The 26,173-nt window shown below is 33.0% G+C and overlaps 1 protein-coding gene across 3 annotated transcripts in view; it reads left to right on the top strand.

Moving 5' to 3' along the window:
* The window catches only part of PTPN2 (protein tyrosine phosphatase non-receptor type 2), a 94,965-nt gene that overhangs the window by 46,715 nt on the left and 22,077 nt on the right, over positions 1-26,173 (top strand). For all 3 annotated transcript variants that reach the window (XM_051970497.1, XM_051970498.1, XM_051970496.1), the window contains exons 6-7: positions 22,315-22,524; positions 25,852-26,013. In XM_051970497.1, coding sequence (XP_051826457.1) covers positions 22,315-22,524; positions 25,852-26,013 — 372 coding nt within the window. The remainder of the gene's footprint in view (positions 1-22,314; positions 22,525-25,851; positions 26,014-26,173) is intronic.

The following is a 26,173-nucleotide window of genomic DNA, read 5'->3' as shown; positions in this document are numbered from 1 at the left end:
TGACTCTGGCCAAGTCATTTAAGTCTCTCAGCCTCATTTTCCTCTTCTGTAAAATGGGAACAATAGAAAACAAAACGAAATAATCTATTAAAGATACTTACAAACCTTAAAATACCGTAAAATTGCTAGTTGTTATTTTTGTTCCTGTTAAAATTCCAGCTAATTGAAGTTTTGCTATACTTCTTAAATATGTGTATGCCTAGAAACACTGTATGTTTATTCTTTTTCCCTTTTAGAGGCCCTAGAATATAAAAGTAATTTGTGTTACATTCTGGTGTTGTTCTTTTTTTTTTTTTTTTTTTTAAATAAATGTATCAGTAATCCAAAAGTTTTTTTTATTTGGCAAGAAATTGCCTTGTTTTGAAATAAGTTTTTTAAAAAATGGATTCCCATTTTTATTATTTTTATTTAATAATTGACTAGATTTAATAACTGAATAGATCAATAATGTGACTGTTGGCTAAGAATTCAAGATTGCAACCCTTATTCACTTTTTCATCTCATGTAAGTTTTATTCATATCGTTGCATAACTAGAATAGCCTACCCAGTGAAAGACCTTTTATCCTAGTTTTTAACTTTTTTGGGATATCATTATAGCCTTGACTGCTGGCTTCTTGTCCCACCTTTTCACAATATGAGCTGCTCTATTCCCTTTCTGGTTCTCTGATTTTCTGAATAATAACTCTTATTCTTATTTTATCACCTAAGCCATTAGAGTAGCAATGTTCTGTAACCTATCTCTGCCCAAGTGTGTGTGTCTACTGCCATTAACTAAATCTGAACCTTCCATTTAACAAAAGATTATGGTCACATCATTCACAGAAATTGGCTATTACCTTTGTGACCTAATCTCTGATTCATTTTCTTCATCTGAACTAAATGGGATATAGGTGCTTTCTAGCTCTAGATGTATAATGCAAAGAATATTTCTAATAAAAAAAAGTGGTTGAGGTCTTTAAGCATAGAGTGCACAGTGCAATCCTATTAACTTCTAGCCCAGTTTGTTGTCTCTCTGCAGTGCCTGTCTTCTGTTTTTTGTTATTTCATTATAAGAATACATGACTCCTTGGAACAAAAGAGCAAAAGCGCTTTTCTAACAAGTAGTCTTCATGTAAACAAATGGACGACTCTTTAATAAATGCCATTATAGAGAGAACTCAGTTCAACTATTTGCCCATCATCAAACAATGTGAAACAGAAATATGTATCTTCAATAGAATTGTTCATTACTGTCTTGCTGTCTTACTTGCTTATTGTTGAAGTAGAAAAAGGATTTTCTATAGATAATGAAGCACTAGTTTATTTGTTTACAACTTTCATGGCTATTGTGCTTCTTCTGCAGACCTACAAATAAGATTTTCTGGGAAATTTGGGAGCACGTGGGCAGTATGTTTACAAGGCTGGTAAATATTGACTAGTTAAATAAAGCATAAAATATTTGGAAGGAAGTAATATAAGATAAAACTAAAGTGGTAACATGGTTTTCATTTGAATGATGAGAACAAAAGTCATATTGACAAGGGTTTTATTGTGTTGGGGAAGTGAAGTAGATATTAAGTAAAGATTATTTCCCAGTTGATGAGTTTCTGGTTTTTTGCCAAAACAAAAAGAGCTACCATAAATATTTTTGTACCTATGTGTCTCTTTCTACTGTTTTTGATCTCATTAAAACTGGTAAATGGTATTATGGGGTCAAAGGTTATATACAGTTTAATAACTTTTAGGGAACAGCTCCAAATTACTTTATGGAGTAATGGGATCATTTCATATCTCTGTCAACAGTTCCTGTCTTATGATAGCCTCCAGTGACTGTCATTTTTATTTTTTATAAACTTGGCCAATCTGATGCATGTCAGTTGGAACTTCCAAGAGATTTAATGAGTATTTTTTTATTGGTGATTCTGAACATTTTAAAATATTTTTCATAGCTTGAAATTCTTCCTTTGAAAACTTTTAATATCTTTTGACCATTTATCAATTGCAAATGGTTCTTTTTCATATAAATTTAAACTATATATTTGGAAATTAGACTTTTATCAGAGAAACTTGATGCAAAGATTTTCCCCCATTTACTTGTTTCCCTTCTAATCTTAGCTGCATTCAGTTTTTTGCGTGAATTTTTAAATTTAATGTAATTAACAAATTCTTCCCCTAATCATAGATCGGAAAGATAATTTCTTCCTTTAATATAACTCATTGAAATCCACTTCCTTTGCTTGTCATAGCATTACCTCCCTGATGTATTGGTCTTTGAGAACACATAACTTCTGTAGGTAGGAATAAGAGCTGCCTCACTGGAGACTGAAATGAAGCTAACCAGTTGAACAACACATCTCTTTTCCTATTCTCTTCTTATATAAAAATCTGTGTGTGTGTATACACACACACACACACACACACACACACACTTTTTTTTTAAAAACTAGGTAAAAGAAACCATTCTCTGCCACATTTGTACCTACCCCTAATCATTGATTGAGCATTGCCTAAGTCAGACTGAGATTTCTTAAAAGATTTTGGCTTAAAAAGATCAAAGTCTCCTCCCACTGCATCTATAGTCATCTCCAGTTGTTCTGATCTAAAGCCACTGGACCCATATGACTCCAGAGGAGAAGGTGAAGCTGGTGACGTTGCACAGCCCTCCCTCACTTAAATCCAGTTCACTTGATTGTCATGGCATTACCTCCTGACATCATGGTACTCTTCAAGAGCAAAGGACAAACAACAACATTTGGTTGAGAAAAGAAGGGATTGGAATACTAGTTCAGATGGGAAAGATATGAACATCTTTGTAAGTAAAGGGAAAGACGTTAGCAAAGAAGAGATTGAAGGTGCAAGGAGAAATAAATAATTGATAAAATAGTTACTTGGAAGACACAAAAATAGATGAATAGCAAAATTGAAGGTTTAGTCTTAGAAAGAAGAAATGTTTTTCCCTCATAGGCAAGAAGAAAAGGAAGATTCTGCTCTAGAGATAGAGAATAATTTTTGAAGTTGATAGGAAGAAAATTGAAGATCCTCATAAAAATGAAAAGTTTTCAGATTATTTCATTTACTTCGGAGGAAGCCTGATAGATTTTAGGTGGTTTCAACTGGTTTCTTTATTGCTGTTGAATATTATTAAAGAACTACTCTTAAAGCTCTGAAGCAAAATACTATTGCTTTTTTTGTGTTGAATTATGGCCATGAAATAACAAGTCAGAAATTCTGCCTACTGATTATGTGTGAATTAATTTGTTTCATAACTACAATTTACATATTTTATCTTTGTTATATGAAATGTGCATTTCTGTGCCAGTATAGGAGCAACTTAAAAATTAGTCCTTTATTGGAGGCTGGTTATTCTGAGAAGTCTGCATTTTGTGGGCCAAAATAATAAAATATCAGAAAATCTTATACCTAAACTTTTGAAATCTAATATTGAAAGAAGGCAAATCATCTGGAAATAATTCATTTTGTCTGTGCAGGGGCTGCAAGTTCTATTTTAAGCCTTTAAAGACCTGAATCTTAAAATATATATAATGGTAATGAATGGTATCATTCTTTCCCATCTCCACCCCCTGACTTTTCCTAAGCAATCTGAAATAATAAACCATGATGACCACATATAAATCTAATAATGCATCATATGTAACGCTCTTAGATTAGTTTATTTCAAGAAATGCATATTAGCCAACTTAATTCCTGAGTTGTTTTCATGTTAAAAACCTTGATTTCTTTTTTTAATTAAGTTTTATTAATTTTCTGATTTGCATTTTTCCCTTTCCCAATGTCCAAATTAAAATGCAAGAAAAACAAAACCCTTGTTAACAAACATTTATAGTCAAGAAAAATAAATTACTATATCCTCCAAAAAACATCTCATTCTAAACTGAATCTCTATCCAGAGGTGGTTAACATATTTCATTTGTATCTTCTGGAATTTTAGTTGGTTCATTATAGTGATTCTTAAAACTTAAAAAGTTGTTTGTCTTTGCAATATTGCTGTAATTGTTTAAATCGTTTCCTGTTTCTCATCTTCCTCTCCTTCCATTCTTACACGTCGTCCCATGTTTCTCTGAAACATATTTTTCATTGTTTCTTATAATACAGTAGTATTCCAACAGATAGATTCCAATGGAGAGACAGCCCATAACTTATTTGGCCATTTTCCTATTGATGAGTATTCCCTAAATTTCTGAATCTTTGCCACCTTAAAAAAAATAGCTGCAATAAACTTTTTGATATATAATGGATCCTTTTCCTCTATTTGTTGTTCTCTATGGAGTAGAAACCAAACATGATAGTGATATTTCTGAGTCAAAGGATATACAGTTCTAATCATAGAATTATGGACTCCCTTCTGTTTATTTTTTTTTAATATTTTTATTTTACCCAGTTAGATGCAAAACAATTTTTTACATTTCTTTTTAAAACTTTCTCTCCCTTCCCTTGCATCCCACCATTAAGAAGACATGTGAAGTTATCCATCACATTTCCATAAAAGTCATGTTGCAAAAGAAAACATATGTTGGAATCTTTATGATTGATCTGATCTTACAAAAATGTTTTGGGCCAGAACCTGAAACAAGGTACTAAGTAGAACTAATTAATACAATGCTGTGTTCACACCTTTAGAGAGCTCATATAAGCAAGAAGTATTTAAGTACTCTTTGGAGTTCACTCATATTGGAGTTGGGAAATTTAGGGGTTTAGTATGAGATATCCGAATTCACACCTCCCTTGAAGCTCTTAGGGCCAGAGAGCACTATGGGAAGAAACCCATAATCCCTCTCTCTCGCATCCCACAAACATAGATTCCCCCCTACCCCCAAAAAACCCAAACCCTCAAGAAAAATAAAGTTAAAATAAAGAATATGCTTCAACCTGTATTCAGACACAATCAATTATTTCTCTAAGTATGAATAGCATTTTTCATCATTTCAGAGTAATCTTGGATCATTATATTGCTGAGAGTGGAGTCATTTTATTTTTTATTGACAGAACCCATGCCAGGGTAATTTTTTATAACATTATCCCTTGCACTCTCTTCTGTTCCGATTTTTCCCCTCCCTCCCTTCCCCTTCTCCCCCAGATGGCAAGCAGTCCTATACATGTTAAATAGGTTACAATATATCCTAGACACAATATATGTGTGCAGAACTGAACAGTTCTCTTGTTGCAAAGTGAGAATTGGATTCAGAAGGTATAAATAACCCGGGAAGAAAAACAAAAATGCAAGCAGTTTATATTCATTTCCCAATGTCTTTTCTTTGGGTGTAACTGCTTCTGTCCATCATTGATCAATTGAAACTGAGTTAGATGTCTTTGTTGAAGAAATCTACTTCCATCAGAATACATCCTCATACAGTATCATTGTTGAAGTATATAATGATCTCCTGGTTCTGCTCATTTCACTTAGCATCAGTTCATGTAAGTCTCGCCAGTCCTCTCTGTATTCCTCCTGCTGGTCATTTCTTACAGAACGATAATATTCCATAACGTTTATATACCACAATTTATTCAACCATTCTCCAATTGATGGGCATCCATTCATTTTCCAATTTCTAGCCACTACAAATAGGGCTGCCACAAACATTTTGGCACATATAGGTCCCTTTCCCTTCTTTAGTATCTCTTTGGGGTATGAGCCCAGTAGAAACACTGCTGGATCAAAGGGTATGCACAGTTTGATAACTTTTTGAGCATAGTTCCAAATTGCTCTCCAGAATGGCTGGATGTGTTCATAGTTCCACCAACAATGTGTCAGTGTCCCTGTTTTCCCATATCCCCATCAACATTCCACATTATCTTTCCCTGTCATTCTAGCCAATCTGACAGGTGTGTAGTGGTATCTCAAAAGTTGTCTTAATTTGCATTTCTCTGATTAATAATGATTTGGAGCATATTTTCATATGGCTATAAATAGTTTTAATTTCTTCGTCTGAGAATTGTCTGTTCATATCCTTTGACCATTTATCAATTGGAGAATGGCTTGATTTCTCATAAATTAAAGTCAATTCTCTATATATTTTGGAATTAAGGCTTTTATCAGAACCTTTGACTGTAAAAATGTTTTCCCAGTTTACTGTTTCCCTTCTAATCTTGTCTGCATTAGTTTTGTTTGTACAAAAACTTTTACAAGTTTTTCTAAAAGTATATTCATCAGTTTCCCATGAAACAATAATATTCTATTACCTTCATATATCACAACTTATTCAGCCATTCCCCAGTTGGTAGGCATCCCCTCAGTTCCCAATTCTTTGCCCTGAGAAAAGAGCTGCTAGCTCAGTATTTTCATGTATATAGGTCCTTTTTCTCTTTTTAAAATCTTTTTTGGGAAAGATACCTAGTAATGTTATTGTTAGGTCAAAGAATATGCATCATCTTTTAGCCCTTTGAGAATATTTCATATCTTTTGATCATTTGTCAATTAAGGGATGAATTTTTTTAAAATAAATTTCACTCAATATTCGAGAAATGAAATCTTCATCAGAGAAACTTGCTTCCAAATTTTTTTTCCCCACAATTACTATTGCTAAAAGTGTATTTCTCCCATTTATTCTATTCTCTCTCTCCTTTCACTCTGACCCTTCTCAAAAGTGTTTTGCTTTTGACCACCTCCTATATGCCCTCTTTTCTATCACCCTCCCCACTTCTCACATACCCTTCTTCTACTTTCCTGCAGGATAAGACAGATTTCTGTATCCATATTGAATATATATGTTATTTTTTTTTTGAGCCAATTCCAATGAGAGTAAAGTTCATTCACTTCCCTCCTTTTCTTCCCCTCCATTATAAATGCTTTTTCTTGCCCTTTTATTGCAGATAATTTATGTAAGTATGGGCTCTCTTTAAAAACACACACACACACACAAATAGTTTTCTGGGAAGATTTCAGGAATAAGAATTTTATTTATTTATTTATTTATTTATTTTTTATTTTTTTATTTTTTTTTTAATTTTTTATTTAATAATTACATTATATTGACACTCGTTTCTGTTCCGATTTTTTTTTCCCCTCCCTCCCTCCACCCCCTCCCCTAGATGGCAAGCAGTCCTTTATATGTTGGATATGTTGCAGTATATCCTAGATACAATATATGTTTGCAGAACCGAACAGTTCTCTTGTTGCGTAGGGAGAATTGGATTCAGAAGGTATAAATAACCCGGGAAGAAAAACAAAAATGCAGATAGTTTACATTCGTTTCCCAGTGTTCTTTCTTTGGGTGTAGCTGCTTTTGTCCGTCATTTATCAATTGAAACTCAGGTCTCTTTGTCAAAGAAATCCACTTCCATCAAAATATGTCCTCATATAATATCGTTGTCGAAGTGTATAATGATCTCCTGGTTCTGCTCATTTCACTTAGCATCAGTTCATGTAAGTCTTGCCAGTCCTCTCTGTATTCATCCTGCTGGTCATTTCTTACAGAACAATAATATTCCATAACATTCATATACCACAATTTACCCAGCCATTCTCCAATTGATGGGCATCCATTCATTTTCCAGTTTCTAGCCACTACAAACAGGGCTGCTACAAACATTTTGGCACATACAGGTCCCTTTCCCTTCTTTAGTATTTCTTTGGGATATAAGCCCAATAGAAACACTGCTGGATCAAAGGGTATGCACAATTTGATAATTTTTTGGGCATAATCAGGAATAAGAATTTTAATTAAAACAAAATTCATTTGTGTTTCTTAGAGGCAATATAGCATAGATCAAAAGAGTTCTGTACTTAAGAGTCAAAAGATTTTAGTTCAGATTCTGTCCTTACTACTAGCTATGACCTGGGCAGTTGTGTAATTTCTGGTCTTAAATCTCCTTTGTAGAATAAGGATTATTCTCTCAGGTTTGTCAGAGAAAAAGGTTTTAAATTTTTTTTTAAAAAAAATTTATTTGGCATTCTTTTCTTTTTAAATTTTGAGTTCTAAATGCACTTTCACTGACAAGCCAAGCCAAATGGTATTAGTTAAAGAACATGAGAAAATAATAGTTAAGTTTGTACTGTGAATTCATCATTTTTCTCTCTGGAAGTAGTTATTTTTTTTTTATCCTTTGGAATTGACTTGGATCATTGATCAGAGTTATTATCACTATATCATTGCTGTTTTCTATGTTCTATCTCCCAGTTCTCATTTAACTTAGCATCAGTTCAAATAGGTCTCAATTTTTTTCTGAAACCACCCCTTCATCATTTCTTATATTGCAATAGTACTCCCAATTATAATCATATGCTTCAACTTGTTCAAACATTCCCCAATTGATGGGCATACCCTCAATTTCAAATTCTTTGCCACCCCAAAAAGAGTCAAATATTTTTGTACATATAGATCTTTTTCCTATTTCTTTGCTCTCTTTGGAATACAGAACCAGCAGTATTATTGCTGGGTCAAAGAGTATGCCTTTTTATAGACCCTTTGGTTCTCCAGGACTCCAGATTATTCCAAAATTTTCTCCAAAATTATTAGATTGACTTACAACAAGCAAATTTTGTTAGTGGACCTGCTTTTCCTCATTTCCTCTAGAGTTTGTAATTCTGATGGGTATAAATAGTGGTACTTCAGAATTGTTTCAATTTGCATTTCTTTAATCAGTTGTGATTTAGAACATTTTTCATGACTCCAGATAGCTTTGGTTTCTTCTTCTAAAAACTACTTATTTATATTTAACCATTTGTTAAGTTTGTTCTTTGCTTTTGAGAGAAGTAAATTGGATTTATGTGCAGCAGGGCTGTACAAAGTCACCATCGGCACTGTCTCCTCTAGAGCCATTTGGGTCCAGTAGTAAAATAATAGATCAGGATGACTGGTGATGGCCCTGGATGCCATGGGAGGCTTTGGCCTAAGTCTTTCCTAGATCTCAGTTTATCTTAGGTAATACCCATTCAATAATTAAGGCTTAGTAAGAAAGAAGACCAAAAAAATGGCCTCTTTTACCTAGTCCGTCTGTCTCTTCCTGTCACACACACACACACACACACACACACACACACACACACACACACGGAAAACCCTCAGGGTTTCTGACCAAAACAAAAACAATTGCTATTTGCACTCACTCTGAACCATCAGAGCACAAACAATGACCATATAGGGTTTGAAATGAGACTTGTTTTTGGCTAATGAAAGCCCAAATGCTTTGGGTTTAAAGCACAATTCTTAAAAAGGAAATCTAGCCCATAAACTCCAATATAACCTATGAGGTTTCAGTTATCAAAATTTATATTCCTTGGGGCAGAACACCTGTAGGTAAGAGTATGATTCCCTCGAGGGGGACAGAAAGGGAGGAGAGAGAAGGAAAGAAGGAGCTATGTTGTCCAATGGCAGTTGGCCAATTGGGTCCCCAGTAATGTAGCTGCTAATATTCACAGATTGTTGCTTCTTGTTTGTCCTTCCTTCTTGAAGAGGACCAAAACTTTAGAAGGGTGATGTCATGAATTGTAAATGAAGTGGATTTAAGTGAGGCAAATGCAAAGTCGCCAACTTTACTCTACTCTGGAGCTATCTGAATTCAATAGTAAGATAAGGACAACTGGAGATGGCCCCCTTTGACCAATTATCAATTGGCGAATGACTCTTATTTTTATAAACTTAATTCTGTTCCTATATATATTTGAGAATTAGTATATTTTATCAGAAATGTGCTGTTAAATTTTTTAATATTCATTGATTGTTACCTTTTATCAAAATGTAGTTCCTCCTGTTCTTTCTGTTTTTTAAATTGTCTCTTTTCCTTTTTGTTTTATCTGAGATCATAAATTTCTATTTCTGAGTTTTTAACTTTAGCTTAATCATAATAGATTCTGCTCTAGATCTTTATTTTAATTCTATGTGTGTTTCTCAAGTGTATCTCCTTTAAACAACATATATTGGTTTCTATCTTCTTTGATTTTATAGGTGATCTCTTCTCATTCACATTCACAATTATGATTACTAATTATTTCACTCCATCCTGTTTCCTTCCATTTATTGTTCTCTTTCTGTTCTGTCACTTCTCAAAAGTGTGTTTTGTTTTCTGACTATAGATTTCCTTAATCTACCCTCCTATTTGTTTTCTTCCCCTATATATCCTACTATATCTCTTATCTGCTTCCCTTCCTATTTCCCTAGATAAGGTAAATTTCTATACTTAACTGAAATTGTATGTGTATTGCTTTTACACATACACACACACACACACACACACACACACACACACCATTTTCCTCTTCACTATAAAAGTTCTTGCACACTTCCTTTGTGAGGAAATTTTTGCTAGACTCACATCCATGCTCTGTCTATGTAAGCTCCTTCTATAATAATAAAATTCTTAGGTGTTAGATGTATCATCTCCTCATATAGGAATGTAAACTTTTAAAGTTTATTGAATCCCTTAGTATTTATTGTTTCATGTTTGCTTTTTTATGCTTCTCTTGAGTCTAGTGTTTGAATGCCAGGTTTTCATTTCAGCCCTGGTATTTTCATCAAGATTGCTGGAAAGTTCTCTATTCCATCAAACATCCATTTTTCTCTCTGAGGGATTACATCCAGTTTTGCTTCATAGGTTATTCTTTGTTGTAGCTCCTTTGCTTTCTGGAACAGCTCTTAATCTTGTATGATTCTGTCTGTGGCTCATAATATTTGACTTTTTTTCTTTTTCCTTGACTTTGGAATTTGGCTCTAATATTCTAGGAATTGGCATTTGAGGATCTCTTTTGGCTGGTGATCAATGGAGTCTTTCAGTTTCTATTTTGCCCTCTGGATCCTAAGATTGGATCAATTCCTTAATTATATCTTGAAATATGATGTTAGGGGTCCATCCTTCCTTATTTTCTCTTTCCCTCTCTCCCTTCCTCCTTTTCTCCTTTCTTTTCTTTCATCTTAGTTTTTAGGTAGTATAATAATTCTTAAGTTAATCTCTCCTGGATCTGTTTTCCAGATCAGTTGTTTTTCTGATGAGGTATTTCACATTTTACATTTTTTACTTTTTTAAATTGTTTCTTGATGTTTCATGTAGCTTTTAGCTTCTAATTGCTCATTTCTTATTTTTAAGGAATTTCTCAGCAATCTTTTGTACCTCTTTTTACACTTGGCCAGTTTTGTTTTTTGATAGAGTTCAAAGATTTTTTTGTCCCCTTTTATCATTAGGCCAATTTAATTTTTTAAAGTGTTATTTTCTTTAGGTTTGTTTTTGCCTCTTTTATCAAGCTGTTAATACCCTTTTCATAATTTTCTTGTATTTTTTTTTTAATTCTGAAGAACTTTATTAAATCTTAAAAGTTCCACTTTCCATCACAGTAGTTAGTCCTAGTGTCACTGTTTGGTGTTGGATTCTAGTAGGTTTTTCACTTTGCTTATTTTGGTTGCTAAATAAGGAGATCCACCTTTATAAATCTAGGTGATTCAGAATCATGATTATGATTCTCCTGTGAGCTGTTTTAAACTTGGCCTTGCCAACAGGTGGGCTTATGCTTCCTGTAACACTAGCTTCTCGTTTAACTCTTTTTTGGCTCAATCCTCCTTTATTGTACTATGAAAGGCTAGAATCTTCTTTGCATTGTCTGTGATTACTTGTTTCAGAGGTTTCCAGATTTGAAATGCATAGCAACCTGCAAACACAAAGGCTGCAACCCCAAGCTTCAGCACCATCAGTCTTGACCAATCACTGGTCAAAAACACTGGGCTATTTGGCAGCTGGTGGAGAGCATACTTGCTCTCCCTGACCATTTCAGGAATTCTTATTGGGCTTAAGTCCAATTAGCACTTTTCCTTGAGACTTTGAGGCTGCTTTCACATTGTTATTGTCTAAATTTATGCCTTAGTCTTCCTTAACACCGTAGTAGTTCTTTATGTTCAAATTCCTTTTTGTTGTTGTTTTCTCATCTGTTCCAGCCTGTTTCTTGACTGAAGTTCATGTTAAAGTTTAGTTCTGTTTCATCGGGGGATAGGAAGCACTGTGCCACGCCTTAGGCTTTTTTGTATTTTCAGAGCTTGTTGTGGGAATCTGTAAGTTTTGGGTACTTCTGAGGTGGTCTTATCCGTGGAGAAGAGATATAGGTTACTGTTCTCTCTGGTTTTTATTCAGTAAAAGCTTCTGTTCCACTGCAGCTGCAGGTTCTAGCTCTTTTCTTGACCTTGGAACTATGACCAGGGCCTCTGCATGAGTGATCAACAAATCACACTCCTCTCCATTCCGAAACTGTGAACTAGGACTGGTATAGGAATAGAGTTATTGGCAGCTACCTTTACTTAGGACCAGCAAACAATCCTAGTTATTTGACCCCATACTGTCCTGAGTTGAGAGCTCCTGAAGCTGCTGCTGTCACTGTGGTCTCAGTTACCTCCAAAGCTCCCCACTGGTGCTCTAAATTGTCTTCAATTAGAGAAATGTTTTAGACTGAAAAATTTGTTGCTGTTCCAAAATTTGAAGTTATTTTGAGGGGAACATTGGAAGAATTCAGCTGAGTTGTTGCCCATATCCTGCCTCTGTCTTACACAACATATTTTTAATCTTAAAAGACTCTAAAAGAGTGAGCTATTATAATTGTTTCCTTTATTCCTTCTCATCTAGCTATCATTTACTGAATACTTATCGTGTTCAGGCCATATTTTGGACTTCAGATATATTCAAAACAACATCTCCGTCTTCGAAAGAATTATCTTATGGATGCATAAATTTTAAAAGATAATACAATATTACACTGTCAAGTAAAATATACAAATGCTATAGCATTTCAGAGAAAAAAGTTACTAAAGATAAGCATAATCAGATTAATCCTTGGGCACCAAGTATTTAAATAGGACAAGAGCTTATTGCATGCAGAGAAACTTGCTTGAGCAAGGCAGAAACTGGAATGTTCAGACTGGATCATTTGACTGGAAGAAATGGATTTTGGGAATGTAGCATGATGTAATAGATTAAATACTATACTGACTCAGGAAGACCTGGGTTTGAATTCTGCCTTTGGCATTTAGCTGAATAACCCTGGGTAAATCTTTCACTTGTCTTATTCTTAAAATGGGAATAGTGAGTTGTCAGTATTAAATGAGATATGATATAGAAAGCACTACATAGCTTTTAGTTGTACATTAATGTTCCTGTAAGGGAGATGAAGTTAAAGAGAGAATAGAATGCCTTGAATGCCATGCTAAAGAATTCGTAATTTATTCTATAAATATTGGAAAGTTATTGAAAGTTATTTTTGATTTGTTTTTGATAGGGAGAGAGATGCTATTTTTAGGCAATAGTATATAGAATGAATTCGGAGGGAATTTACTGAGAAACCTTGTATTATATCATCACTCCAAGAATCTGTCACGAATAGCAGGCTGGTAAAAGCCATTTCAGAAAACTAAGTAGACCAGATTGAGGGTAGGAAATTGATAGACCTTAAACCAAAAGCATTGATAAATTAGGAAAATAGACTACTCTAAACAGTAAAAACTTCTGGGGAAATGAGTAGATGAGAACAATTTATTCCAGTAGCCCTTAGCGCTTGATTACACATTTGTATATGCTAAAGTTATCTACTTCAGCCCAGACGACCATTGTCTTCACTTTGTCTACTACTGGACTTCAGTGACAGAAGAGATAGTGAAGCTGATAACTTTATATAATTCTGCCTCACTTAAATCCAGCTCACTCACAAATTAAGATATCATCTCATGATGTTATTGGTTCTTTGAAAATGAACGATAAACAATAGAATTCCATTCTAAATATGTTTTAAGTCTTAGAAAAAATAATGACATTGACAGAAATAATAAAGTCTGGAAATTGATATTGTTTTGAGGGGAAATGATGAGCTAATAAGTCAGCAAGCATTTATAAAGCACCTATTTGTGTTAGGCATTGTGCTAGGTGCTAGTTATGCTCAAAAAAAAAAAAAAGTAAAGCAATCCCCCCAAAAAGGTACTTTTTCTCAAATACCTCACAGTCTGTGATGAGTTATATTTTACCTTTGCACTATATTTCTATAACTTCTTGCAAATATTAGTAAAAATATTAGAAAAGAAAGAATGAAATTTATTCAAGTAAATATTTCTTTTAAATTATGAGAACAAACACGACTTTTATTACCTTGTGAGCTCTTTCTTAGCTCCAGGCTATCTAATTCTGTCAGGTTTTTTTGTTTGTAATAGCAGCATCTTAATTTCAATAAAATAGAGATAAATCAATCAAAATTAAATTCTTTGGTAGGGGTGGATAGAGATAAAACTTAAGTCTTTCTTCCCGGAGCGGTGGGAGGCAAGTGTACTGGCGTGGTATTTTTTGGTTTTGGGTTTTGTTTGTGTGTGTGTGAAAACTATTGGTGAGGTGGATCAGATTGAATAAACAAACATTAAAATTTCTGGGAAATGTCTTTGAGTATTCATGATAGCCTGACTTGAATTTGAAAAAAGTCAAGGAACAGTGGTTGTAAGCCAAAATTATTCAGACAGAAAATAGAACAGCCACCCAAGACTAGAGGAACAGAAGGTTGCAAGCCAGGATGTGATGCAATTGCAGAGTGTATAAAAAATTTGTGAATATTGGGTCATAGGAGAAGATGCTTCAGTCTAATAAATTTCAGGCTGAATCTAGAAGACACACTGTGACCTTTGAAGACCTGTAAAAAATGAGTCTAACTTCACACTCTCTAAAGGTATTAACCTGAATTAGTCAAATTAATAATAATATTATTTTTAAAAGAGTTTCCTAGGAGAAGAATTCTGGACTTGCAATAAGAATTTTATCATTTAAGATTTACTAAATAACAAAACCAAAAAAATTAGTTAGGAATCTACATCCAGAACTGAACTTTCCAATGATGAAAGACTACTTCTAATGCAGGAATAGAGGTTTTGGTCATTTCTGTAATAGGCTGCAAAATATTTCGTAGGGTAGTATCAATTCTACAAGGAAATTGCCTTCTAGTTTTACTGCACTCAAATAGAAATGTAAATTTAGAAGAACTCAAATATGACGTGTTCGGTTACTAAGAGATTGTTAATTCTGCTCATTATTTAATATGTGTTCTGATTTCTTTCCTTCCCTCCATATTCCGATACCATTCTCATGTTGTCTCCTTTTTCTTGTCACAGAAGCTATTTAGCTTAATTGGACTATTCCTTGACTCTTGAGTATGCCCTATTTCCCCCCTCCCAAATAATCTGACTTTGCTAAATCTGTTCATCATTGTTGGAATTTATTCCCTCTTCTTCTGCTTTTTTGAATTCCTATCTATCTTTTAAATCCTAACTCAGGTAACATATTCTTCATGACTAATCAGTTAGTCATTAACAGTGAAAAGTGTTACATATCTTTTATGATTTATATTTGTTTGTAATATTTATGTAACATAATGTTAGGTAGATAACTCAGGAGACTTGAAGAGTGTTTCAATAGAAACAAGTTCTGGCAGGCTTGACTTTGCTAAAAAAAACTTCTCATACAATAATGACAATATTAAATGGGTAATTTAATTTTAAATATTAGGCTTTTAAGAATGTTATTAAATATTTTAATATTTAATAATTATCTTTAATATTATGTTTGTTTTACTGTTAAATATTTTATTTAGTCTGCTTTTCCCGAATCATCATGGCTAAGTGTGAAAAGGCTTATCATTGGCTGCTTGACGATAATTGCAATCCTTTCTGATAAAATCTGGGGCAAAGTAAGGATTTCCAGTGTCACTACTATCAGATAGTTCTAGAAATGTTTGCTAAAAACGTAAGACAAAGAAAGAAATTGAAGAAATAAGCACAGGCAAAGAGAAAACAGTTCTTTGCAGAGGATATGAAGATTTATCTAGAGGAACAATGAACTGAAAAAATTAGAACATAGAAAAATGAAATAACCCACAGAAACTATCAACCTTTCTGTGTATTACTAACAAAACAGTGGAAGAAAAAAATTCCAGTCATAATAAATTACAAAATGTATAAAATATTAACGTACCAAACTATTGTCAAGACTTAGATGGATACATCTACCCCAAACTCTTAATTGGAGAGGTCATAATTGTTAGTAGTTGGCCTGTGCCAGTATATAAAAATAACAGTGTTACCTAAGATAATTTATAGTTTTAATGTCATGGCAACAAATTATGAAAGGATTATTTTATAGAACTAGACAAAATAATAAAATTCTTCTAGAAGAATAAAAAGTCAAGATTTTCAATGAAAAAAAAGTAGTGGTGAAGAATACATTATAATTTTCAGATATTAAACTATATAATAAGTCAATAATTAATAGTTTGCTACTGATTTAAAAAGTGGAAAAGTTAATCAGTGATTAAGTAAATATGACCCAGAAGCAACTAAACACAATTGACAAGTATTTATTAAGTACCTACAGATTTTTGCTAAGGGTTATATAGTTATTAAGTGTCTGAGGTTAGATTTGAACTGAGGAAGATGAGTGTATTTCTGACTCCAGCCAAGGTATTCTATATACTATATATGTGCCCTTATCAGAGAAGGTACTGTGCGTTATGAGTAAAACATAATTGAATTAACTCAGAAGAAATGTGAGATGAACCAAGTTAAAGAGTCCACCCCAGATGTTCATAGGGACTATTTGTGCCTGATTTGTGATAGAGCATTCTGATCTCAGGTTGGTCTGATCAGCTACAGTTGAACACACTGTTAACTCCATTCTATAATAGTGACATTGAAGGACAATAACCAAGTATCTACTATGTGATAATTTTCTGTTAGGGACTAGAGCTACAAATAGAAAAGGGAAAAAAAGATAATTCATACTTTTTTTGTCTTAAGGAAACAACATGAACATATATAAACACAAGCTAGGGAAGGAAGACACTCTCCATAAGGTAGGAGAAACAGGAAAGGCTTCATATAGAGGGTAGCATTTAAACTGAAACCTGAAGGAAGAAAGATAGAGTTGTCTCCATGACAGAGGTGAGGAAGGACTCCATTCTATGAAGAGGAGACACTCAGTACAAAAGCATAGAACATGATAGCATAGTATGTGCTAACTCAAGGATACCACCCAACTGCTAAGGAAAATTGGAAAACAATCTGGAAGACATTAGGTTTAGTTTAGGTCATATTAAAATTTAGAAAAGGGGGAAGAATTCTTTATCAGATTATAGAAGATTTTTTTTTTTAAGGGCCATTTCAATTGCACCTGTTGGAAAAGCTTTTGTAAAAGCGGTGCATTAAGAATTAGAAGAGAATATTGGGTCTGTATCTCAAAAAGATAATAAAAGATTATACAAAAATGTATATAGCACCTCTTTTTATAGTGACAAGGAACTGGAAATTGAGTGGATGTACCTCAGTTGGGTAATCTGTATAAGTTGTGGTACATGAAGGTAATGGAATATTGTTCTATAAGAAATGATGAGCAGGCTGATTTCAAAAAGTCCTGAAAAGACTTATATGAACTAGTGCTAAATGAAATGAGCAGAACCAAGAGACGTTGTACACACTAACAAGATTATGTGCTGAATCAACTATGATGAACTTGGTTCTTTTCAATAATGAGGCGATTCAAAGTAATTCCCATAGGTTTGTAATAGAGAGTGCCATCCACATCCAAAGAGACTACTATGTAGATTGAATGTGGGTCAGAGCATAATAGTATTTTCCTTTTTTTGTTGTTGTTTGCTTGTAGTTGTATTTTTTTACCTTTTAATTGATTTTTTTGCACATGATATGATATGGAAATATGTTTAGAAGAATTGCATATGTCTAACCTATTTTGGGAAGGGGAAGAAAAATTTGGAATACAGTTTTTGCACAGGTCACTGTTGAAAACTATTTTTGCATGTATTAGGGAAAATAAAATACTATTAAATTTTTTTTAAGAATTAGAAGAGAAATTACTTTACACCAAATATAGGTTTTTAACCATTCTATAAAGAGAATGGTGCAAATATATAAGAACGAGTCATTCTACAATAGAAAAGGAAAGAACTTGCCATTTTCAAATAAAAGGACTACAAATTTATTAGTAACCATATGAAAGAATGTTCCAGGTAGACCAAGAAAAAAGAACTATGAGATTTTACCTCAAATCCATTGAGATTGACAAAGCTGAGTAAAGAAAATGGTAGTTGTAGAATTTTTAGGAAAGATAGGAAAGTACTATCAGCTGAGCTACCAACTTTTCCAGCCTTTCTGGAACATAGTTTGGAACTATATTCTAAAAGTCAATAAATCATGTAAAGTCTTTGGCTTATTAATGGAATTACTTGTCCTATATCCCAAAGATGTCCAAAACTGAGGTAAAAAACCCATATGTAGCGTCCCTTCCCCCCAAAAAAAAAAAATTATAACTACTTTTTGTTCTTACAAAGAATAAATTAAATGCCATTTGTTTGGAGAATACCTGAACAAATTTTAATGTGCAAACATAATTGCATATTATTTTGCTCAAAGTAATGACTAATAGGAAAGATTTTAGCTCAGTAATTCATCATAACTACAAAAAACTGATAAAAGTGTGCCTGTCTATTGACAAAAAAGGAGACAGACTAGAAGGACAAATTTAGATACATTTTCAGATACAGCCAATCTTTTGATGTGTTTTACTCAACTGTGTTTATTGATTATTGAAAGAACTTCATTTGAGGGAAGGATGAGTTAATGGCTAGTAATAGTGATGCAAGAGAGATTGAGAGTCTCCAAGAGAAATGAAAAAAGAATGGAGCATCAGTAAAGCATTTTTAAAAGTATAGAAAAAAAATAAAAAATAAAAGTATAGAAAAAAATTTTAGAAGACAATGCAATTTTGCTGCCACAAGTAGTTATGGTTTTTCCTATTCAATTTTATATCTCATTCATTGTATATTGAAATGTTTTTGGTAAGTTTAACTCATAATCAATTTTTTAAAAAATTTAAGAACTTAATATCCTCCATATTAAATCAACAAAAAATTGTCAGTGACTTCAACCAAGAAGTAGAAATAGGTGAGGACAACAGATTTCCTAGAAAATATGGTTCAGGATTAAAGAACGAGAGAAGCCAAAAATTTGTAAGAGGTTCCCCCCCGATGCATTTTTAATACTCTAGGAAAAAATTGGAATGTGTAGTATTAAATGACATCACAAAAATAGAATTGATTATCAGACAGAAAATTGTTTTTAACAATTCATCATTCATTCCAGCACCAATTTGCTATATATATTCCAGTTCAGCAACTTATTAAAACAACATCAAAATGATTACTAATGTAGAAGGAATAAAAATGAGACTGAATTCCTTGTGCTATTAAAACAATTTAAATAAAGTGTTGAGCTGAAAAATGGGAAATGCATAAAGCAAGAAAAACAATGCTGATTATAGCAATTTCAGGTAAAAATCAACTGATATAAGTCAGTTGCCATAATGAGGAAATGAAAAGTGACCCCCAAGACTACATTAATTTAATATCTTACTTGCTAAGATGGGAAAAGATGACAGATACTAGAAACATCTTCTTCATAAAATCTTTCAAAAGTATAGTAGAAAGTTATGAGAAATACTGCCTTTTAAAACACCTCAGTTAACAGGCCCAACTAGCAAAAACATCTTAAGGGTAATTGATGATAAAATTGGATGGGAGTCAACAAAATAAAGGAAATTAGCAAAGATCTGCCAGGGTCTGCATTGAGGGCAATAGAGTGAGTGACTTTTGAATGATAATATCACAATTCTAGAGGTGCTAATAGAGGAAGCTGAGATAGCAGTAAAGCAACTAAAAATTAGAAAAACAGCTGACATGAACAAATAATATAGTATTAAGATACATTGAATCATGTCAAGAAAAGATAACTAGAAGTTTGGCGAAATCCTTCAAAAAGGCAACTAAGCACATGAATAACTGCTTATACATTTGTATACTTTTCTTGCTTTTTAAAATTTCAGAGACATTGTGAAGAGTGAGTTGAAAGTTGAATTCACATTTATAAAAAGGAGGCTTATTGTGGTTTTGACCATGTGATTTCTTAGTGTCTGAGGTAGCTCTCTAACAGATGCATAGGGAGAAGCAAATTTCCTCACTGGGAATATTCTACACGAGTCAATTTCAGACTAAAGTTAATTTTTATTAAAATAATGGGCAGCTAGGTAGCACAGTGTATAGAGTACTGCCCCTGGAGTGAGGAGCACCTTAGTTCAAATTCAGCTTTAGATACTTGATACTTAATAGCTGTGTGAAAGTCACTTGGGCAAGTCACTTAATCCTGATTGCCTCACCAAAAATATATAAATATTATTATTATTATTAGAATAGTTTCCACTGGTATTTAATAGTTACATTCTTGACTTCTCTCTAACATTTAACACTATTAATCACTATCTTCTCCCTTGTTCCTCTCTGGGGGTTGGTGACACTACTGTCTCTTTATTTTCATATTTATTTGGTCACGCTTCACTCTTTGCTTGATCATCATCTGTGTCGCCAGCATTTTGTAGAAAGCCACCTTTTTTTCCTATTTCTTGGTGATCTCATTAGCTCCAATGGGTTTTCATCTTTGTAGAGATGACTTCCAGATTTATATATTTGTCTTTTGTCTTTCTCCTGAGCTATATTTATAGTTACCAACTACATATATATTCCATAAACATTTCAAACTTAACATGTCTAAAACAACTCATTCTCTCTACAAATTCACTTCTCTTGCTAACTTCTCTATATCTTATCAAGAGTAACATCCTCCTTCAATCACCTATGTTCTCATACTCAGATTCTTTTGTCTTTGGCCCCTAACTCTGACTTGCCCCACTTTTCAAGTCTTGTCATTCATACCTCCTGCTTCACACATTCTCTACTAATGGATACGAGATAATTATAATAGTTTCCTAATTAATTTCTCTGTATCAAGTCTCTTCCGACTCCAAAATATTAAAGTACACATTAGCCAAAACAAATTTCATGAATTTCTGGTCTAGGGATAATTTTATTGTCCCAGTAAACTCTAGAGACTCAGCATTCATATTAGAATCAAATAAAACTCCCATAATATTTTAAAGTCTTTTACAAAGTGGCTCATCTCTCTTTCCAGTACCATTCTTCTTCCTGCTGTTCCTTACATGTAATATACCATCTCCTGCCTTCATTCCTTTGCTCTGAATGTCTTGCATTCTTGGAATGTACTTTCACATCTCCTCCATCTCCTAGAATCCTTTGTTACCTTCAAAATTCTGTTTGAACTATGCCTTCTACAAAAATTCTTTCTGTCTTCCAGCTGCTGACATTCTTTCCCCCAAAATTTAGCTTGTGTATGAACTTATTTGGATACATGTTGTCTCTTATGATAAAATGCAAGGTAACTATTTTTGTCCTTTTTAGCCACGCTGCTGCTACATAGTAGGTGCTTAAATAAACACGTTTCTAAATTGAAATCTTTTGACCACATTAGGCCTAAAATAGGGGAAAAGAGATTTAAAAAAATGTTTGGCTGTTATGTTGAAAGTCAGACATAAAATTAAAAAGAGGAATTTTCTATAATGAAATCCTCCATATATTTTCCATATATTTAAAGTTGATTTTGCAGAGTCTCCTAAATGATATTCATAGAACTCAAAAATTTAGACTTACCTATTGGATACACACTAAAAACCAAATGGATGAAAAACAGCTGACCAGTCTATAGTTACTTGTCTATCAGTTTTGGACTGATATTACCAGTAGACATTGAGCCAAGGTTTATAAAACTGGTGATTGGCTTGGTAAATAGTATTGATGGAAAGCAAAAAGTCACATACTCTGAGGCTCATGGGTATTTGACCAGAAAGATAATTCAGATATGTCAATTTTGCCATATATTTGAAGTTCAAGTAAAAACTGTAAAAATTTGAAATCTTTAACCAAAGTGATTTTCTTTTAGAATTTGCATGTGTATGCAAGGGAAGGGTAAAAGCATAAACTCTGATCAGAGAAACGGATTGAACGTTTCAAGGAATTTTTTTTTTTAATTAGGTTGTCAAAGGAAATTGGTTATCCTGATACTATCTTATCACTTATTAAGGAGAATCATATTTGTTATTATTGTTTTTTGAAATAGTGATAGCTATTTCCAAGTATATTTCTCAAAAGTTTTTCTCCTGCATTTAGAAAAAACAATTAGTAGATTACATCGTGAATGGGAAAATTAGGGTTCAAACAATTTAGTTATAAATATTAAAACTGGGGTATTAAGCATGGAAATCAGAATGTTAGAGTTATAGAGACCTTGAGTTATCTATTTTAGCCTCACTTTACATATGAGGAGTTTAGTCCCAGAGAAATTAATTATTTGACTAGGTCAAATCATCAATGACATAGTTGATCTTTGTTAAATAACAAATAGACAAATCAAACAAAACTAATTTAACTTCCTTCCCTCCTTCCCCTTTTAATTTTCATGTTGTAGACTGGTGAGACCAGGATAATATCTCACTTTCATTATACTACATGGCCAGATTTTGGAGTCCCCGAATCACCAGCTTCATTCCTCAACTTCTTATTTAAAGTTCGAGAATCTGGTTCCCTGAATGCTGAACATGGACCTGCAATAATTCACTGTAGTGCAGGCATTGGCCGGTCTGGCACATTTTCATTAGTTGATACCTGTCTTGTCCTGGTAAGTGCTTTTTAAATATACCGTTTGTTTCATTTTATTTGGGTTTTATCTCTATGTTTATCTGAACAACAGTGTTCATAACTGTTGAATGTAGGGGAGAAAAAGATCTTTTCTAATAGTTTTTCACTCTCTCCCTCTCCACTCATATCTTCCCTTCTCTATTTTAAAGAACAATTTTATTGATTTTTCTGTTTACATCATTTTCATTTTTCCTTCTCTTTTATACAGACTAGTCTTCTATCCTTGGGGAAAAAATGTCTCTCAATCCTTATGTTCTTTCAGATAATGTTCTGATTTCTTTTCTCACTTTCTTAACTGCTACAGTTGGTTTCTGTCTTTCACAAATAGTTTTAAGTTCACCAGTAAACATCAATTGGATAAATATCATTCATTCTTTTGTTGACCTTCTTAACTGGCCTAGGATCCTGTCTCCATCCTGGCCTTAATTAATTAAAATCATACACTGTAACCATGGCTTCTTTACCTTCCCACTGGTCAAAATTTACCATATCCTATTTGCTAAAATATTTCTTCCTCTTTTCATCATAACACTTAACTCCTGAAATTATTTTAATAGGATAATGTTACCAGCTTAGGTAACATACATTAATTGATCAATTTTATTGATCTTATACTGGTGATCTACTTTTTCTACACGATTCATTTTCCTTTTTTTTTTTTAAGGCAGTTGGAGTTAAGTGACTTGTCCAGGGTCACACAGCTAGGATGTGTTAAGTGTCTGAGGCCAGTTTTGAACTCAGAGTCTCCTGATGCTCTATCCATTGAACCATCTAGCTGTCCCCACAATTCATTTTCTCTTAAACTCTGCTTCTATTGATTTAACTCTCCTTTTTTTTCCCTAAGTTTTATTTAGGTGTTTTGGTTTTTATATTACAAATATTTACATATTTCCTGAGCTCCCTGCGAGCTCTCTTTGTAAGAGAAAACATTTAAGCAAAATTAACACTACAAGAACCTCAGAAAATGCATGTAATCTTTTATATCTATAGCACTTCCCACTTTTATTTTAAAAATATTTATTTAAAAAATTTTTAATTGACCTCTCCCTCTTCATCCCCTATCTACCATCTTCACTCATTGGGAGGAAAGAGAAGAATTAGTTCCTTTTAACTAAAAAAAAAAAAAAAAAAAAAAAAAAAAAAGGGATAGTCAAAGCAGGAAAGATTCTCTCGTAATGATTATAATTCTTACAACTTTCAAAGTTGTTTGTCTTTACAGTGTTGTTAGTCTATAAATTGCTCTCCAAGTACTGCCCAATTCACTCTTCGTTATCATAAAAGTCCTCAGAATTGTTCATTTTTATGTTTTGCATAACATATATAATGGGTATCATACTGCTTGCCTTCTCAATGAATGAGTGAAGTGTTTAAGGGAGAGAGATTGGAACCCACAATTTTTTAAAAGAATGTCAAAAACTTTAAAAGAATTGTATATTTTTATCATATTGGTGTTTTTAGTATAAATTATTGTTTATATTCTGCTCACTTCACGAGTCTTTCCATGTCTCTTTAAAAATCATCTGTTTGATCCAGAGAAAGAATTATGAAGTCTGAATGCAAATTGAAGTATTCTATTTTCACTTTTTTTTCTTTCTTGTGTTTTTTCCCTTTTGTTCTGATTCTTCTTTCACAACATGACTAATGTAGAAATGTTTAATATGATTGTACATGTGTAACATATCAGATTATTTGCTGTCTTGGGGTGGACAGGAAGGAGGAAGAAAATGAATTGGAAATCAAAACTGTAAAAGTAAATATTGAAAAATATCTTTTACATGTAAAAATTGAATACAATTAAGTGTGTGGGGAGAGAGTTGAAAAAAGAAAAGAAATCATCTGTTTGCTCATAATATCACAGTAGTATTGCAAGCTATTCATATACTGTGATTTATTCAACCATTTCTCAATTAATAGGTTATCCCTTTAATTTCCAGGATTTTTTTTAAAAGATATTTTTTACCACCACAAAAAAGGGGCTGTTATAAATATTTTTATATATATAGAACTTTTTCCTGCCTTGATTTCTTTTTTTCCCCCTGAGGCAATTGGGGTTAAGTGACTTTCCTAGGGTCACACAGCTAGGTAATATTAAGTGTCTGAGACCAGATTTTAATTCAGGGCTGGTGTTCTATTCCACTGTGCCACCTAGCTGCCCCTTGATTTCATTTTTTAAAAATAGTATTTTATTTTTCCAAATACACACAAAGATAGTTTTCAACATTCATCTTTGCAAAACCTTGAATTTGAAATTTTTCTCCCTCTCTTTCCCTAACCCCCTCTTCAAGATAGCAAGCAATGTGATTAAACATGTACAATTCTACTAAACGTATTTCCATATTTGTCATGCTACACAAGAAAAAATCAGATCAAAATGGGAAAAAACATTAAAAGGGAAAAAAAACAAGCGAACAATAGCAACAACAAAAGGTGAAAATACTATGCTTTGATTCACATTCAGTCTCCGTAGTTTTCTTTCTGGATTCGGATGGCACTTTTCATCACAAGTCTTTTGGAATTGCCTTGAATCACCTTATTGTTGAAAAGAGCCAAGTCCATCACAGTTGATTTGATCTCATTTTTTTATATACTCCTAGTAGTAATTTTAACTGGGTCAAAGGACAAATACTGTTTAATAACTTAAGCTCTCCAGATTATATTGTACTCATTCAAAAGTCTGCCCAACAGGGCATCATTGTGCCTCTTTTTACTTGCTCCTCCAATATCTATCATTTTCCATTTTTGTCATCCTCAACCACTCTGATGGGTTGTATCTCAATTGCTTTAATTTGCATTTCACTAGTAGTGACTTCTAGCATTTGTTCATGTCTCTATAGATAATTCTAGGTTTCTTTCCCTTGAGAAGTACCTGTTCACTATCTTAGACCAATTGATAAATGGCTCTTGTTTGTATACATTTGAATAACTCTTCTTGGAAATTAGAGCTGTTTCAGAGAAATTTGTTAAAAATACTTTCCCCAGTCAATTATGTACTGTTTAATTTTAGCTTTATTAGATTTGTTTGCCTAAAACCTTATGATTTTTTTTTTGTAGTCAAAATTATCTATTTTATCTTCTGTGGTCCTCTCTCTTGTTTGGCCCCAAACTTTTCTCATAAACATAGATTTGATAGGTAGTTTTTTTTTCCCCCATATTATTCCATTTACCACAAAAGGTTTATAATCACATACCCATTTGAAGCTTTTCTTTATCTAAGGAAATAATTTGAACTATGTACCTGTTCATATTACTAAGCTCCTGATCTCTAGCAATAGTAACAAAATCAAAAATATTTTAACTTTCTTTGCAGATGGAAAAAAGAGATGATCCTTTTTCAGTTGACATTAAGCAAGTATTACTGAATATGAGAAAATATCGAATGGGACTTATTCAGACTCCAGATCAACTAAGATTTTCATATATGGCTGTAATAGAAGGAGCAAAATTTATAATGGGAGATTCAAATATACAGGTAAACTTTATAAGCAGGCTTTGAAGGCAGGGCAGTACTTCATTTGATCATTAGTTATATTGGTAAATAATAGTGGTTTCACCTGAACAACATTATCACAATTCAATCAGATAACTTATTGTCAAAAGATGTTTTGTGCTATGTATCAGAATATGTGACA

Source organism: Antechinus flavipes, chromosome 1 (genome assembly GCF_016432865.1).
Source record: "Antechinus flavipes isolate AdamAnt ecotype Samford, QLD, Australia chromosome 1, AdamAnt_v2, whole genome shotgun sequence".
In the NCBI taxonomy this organism is placed as follows: domain Eukaryota; kingdom Metazoa; phylum Chordata; class Mammalia; order Dasyuromorphia; family Dasyuridae; genus Antechinus; species Antechinus flavipes.
The sequence above is the reverse complement of the archived record's forward strand: the minus strand, read 5'-3'. Positions and strand labels throughout refer to the sequence as shown.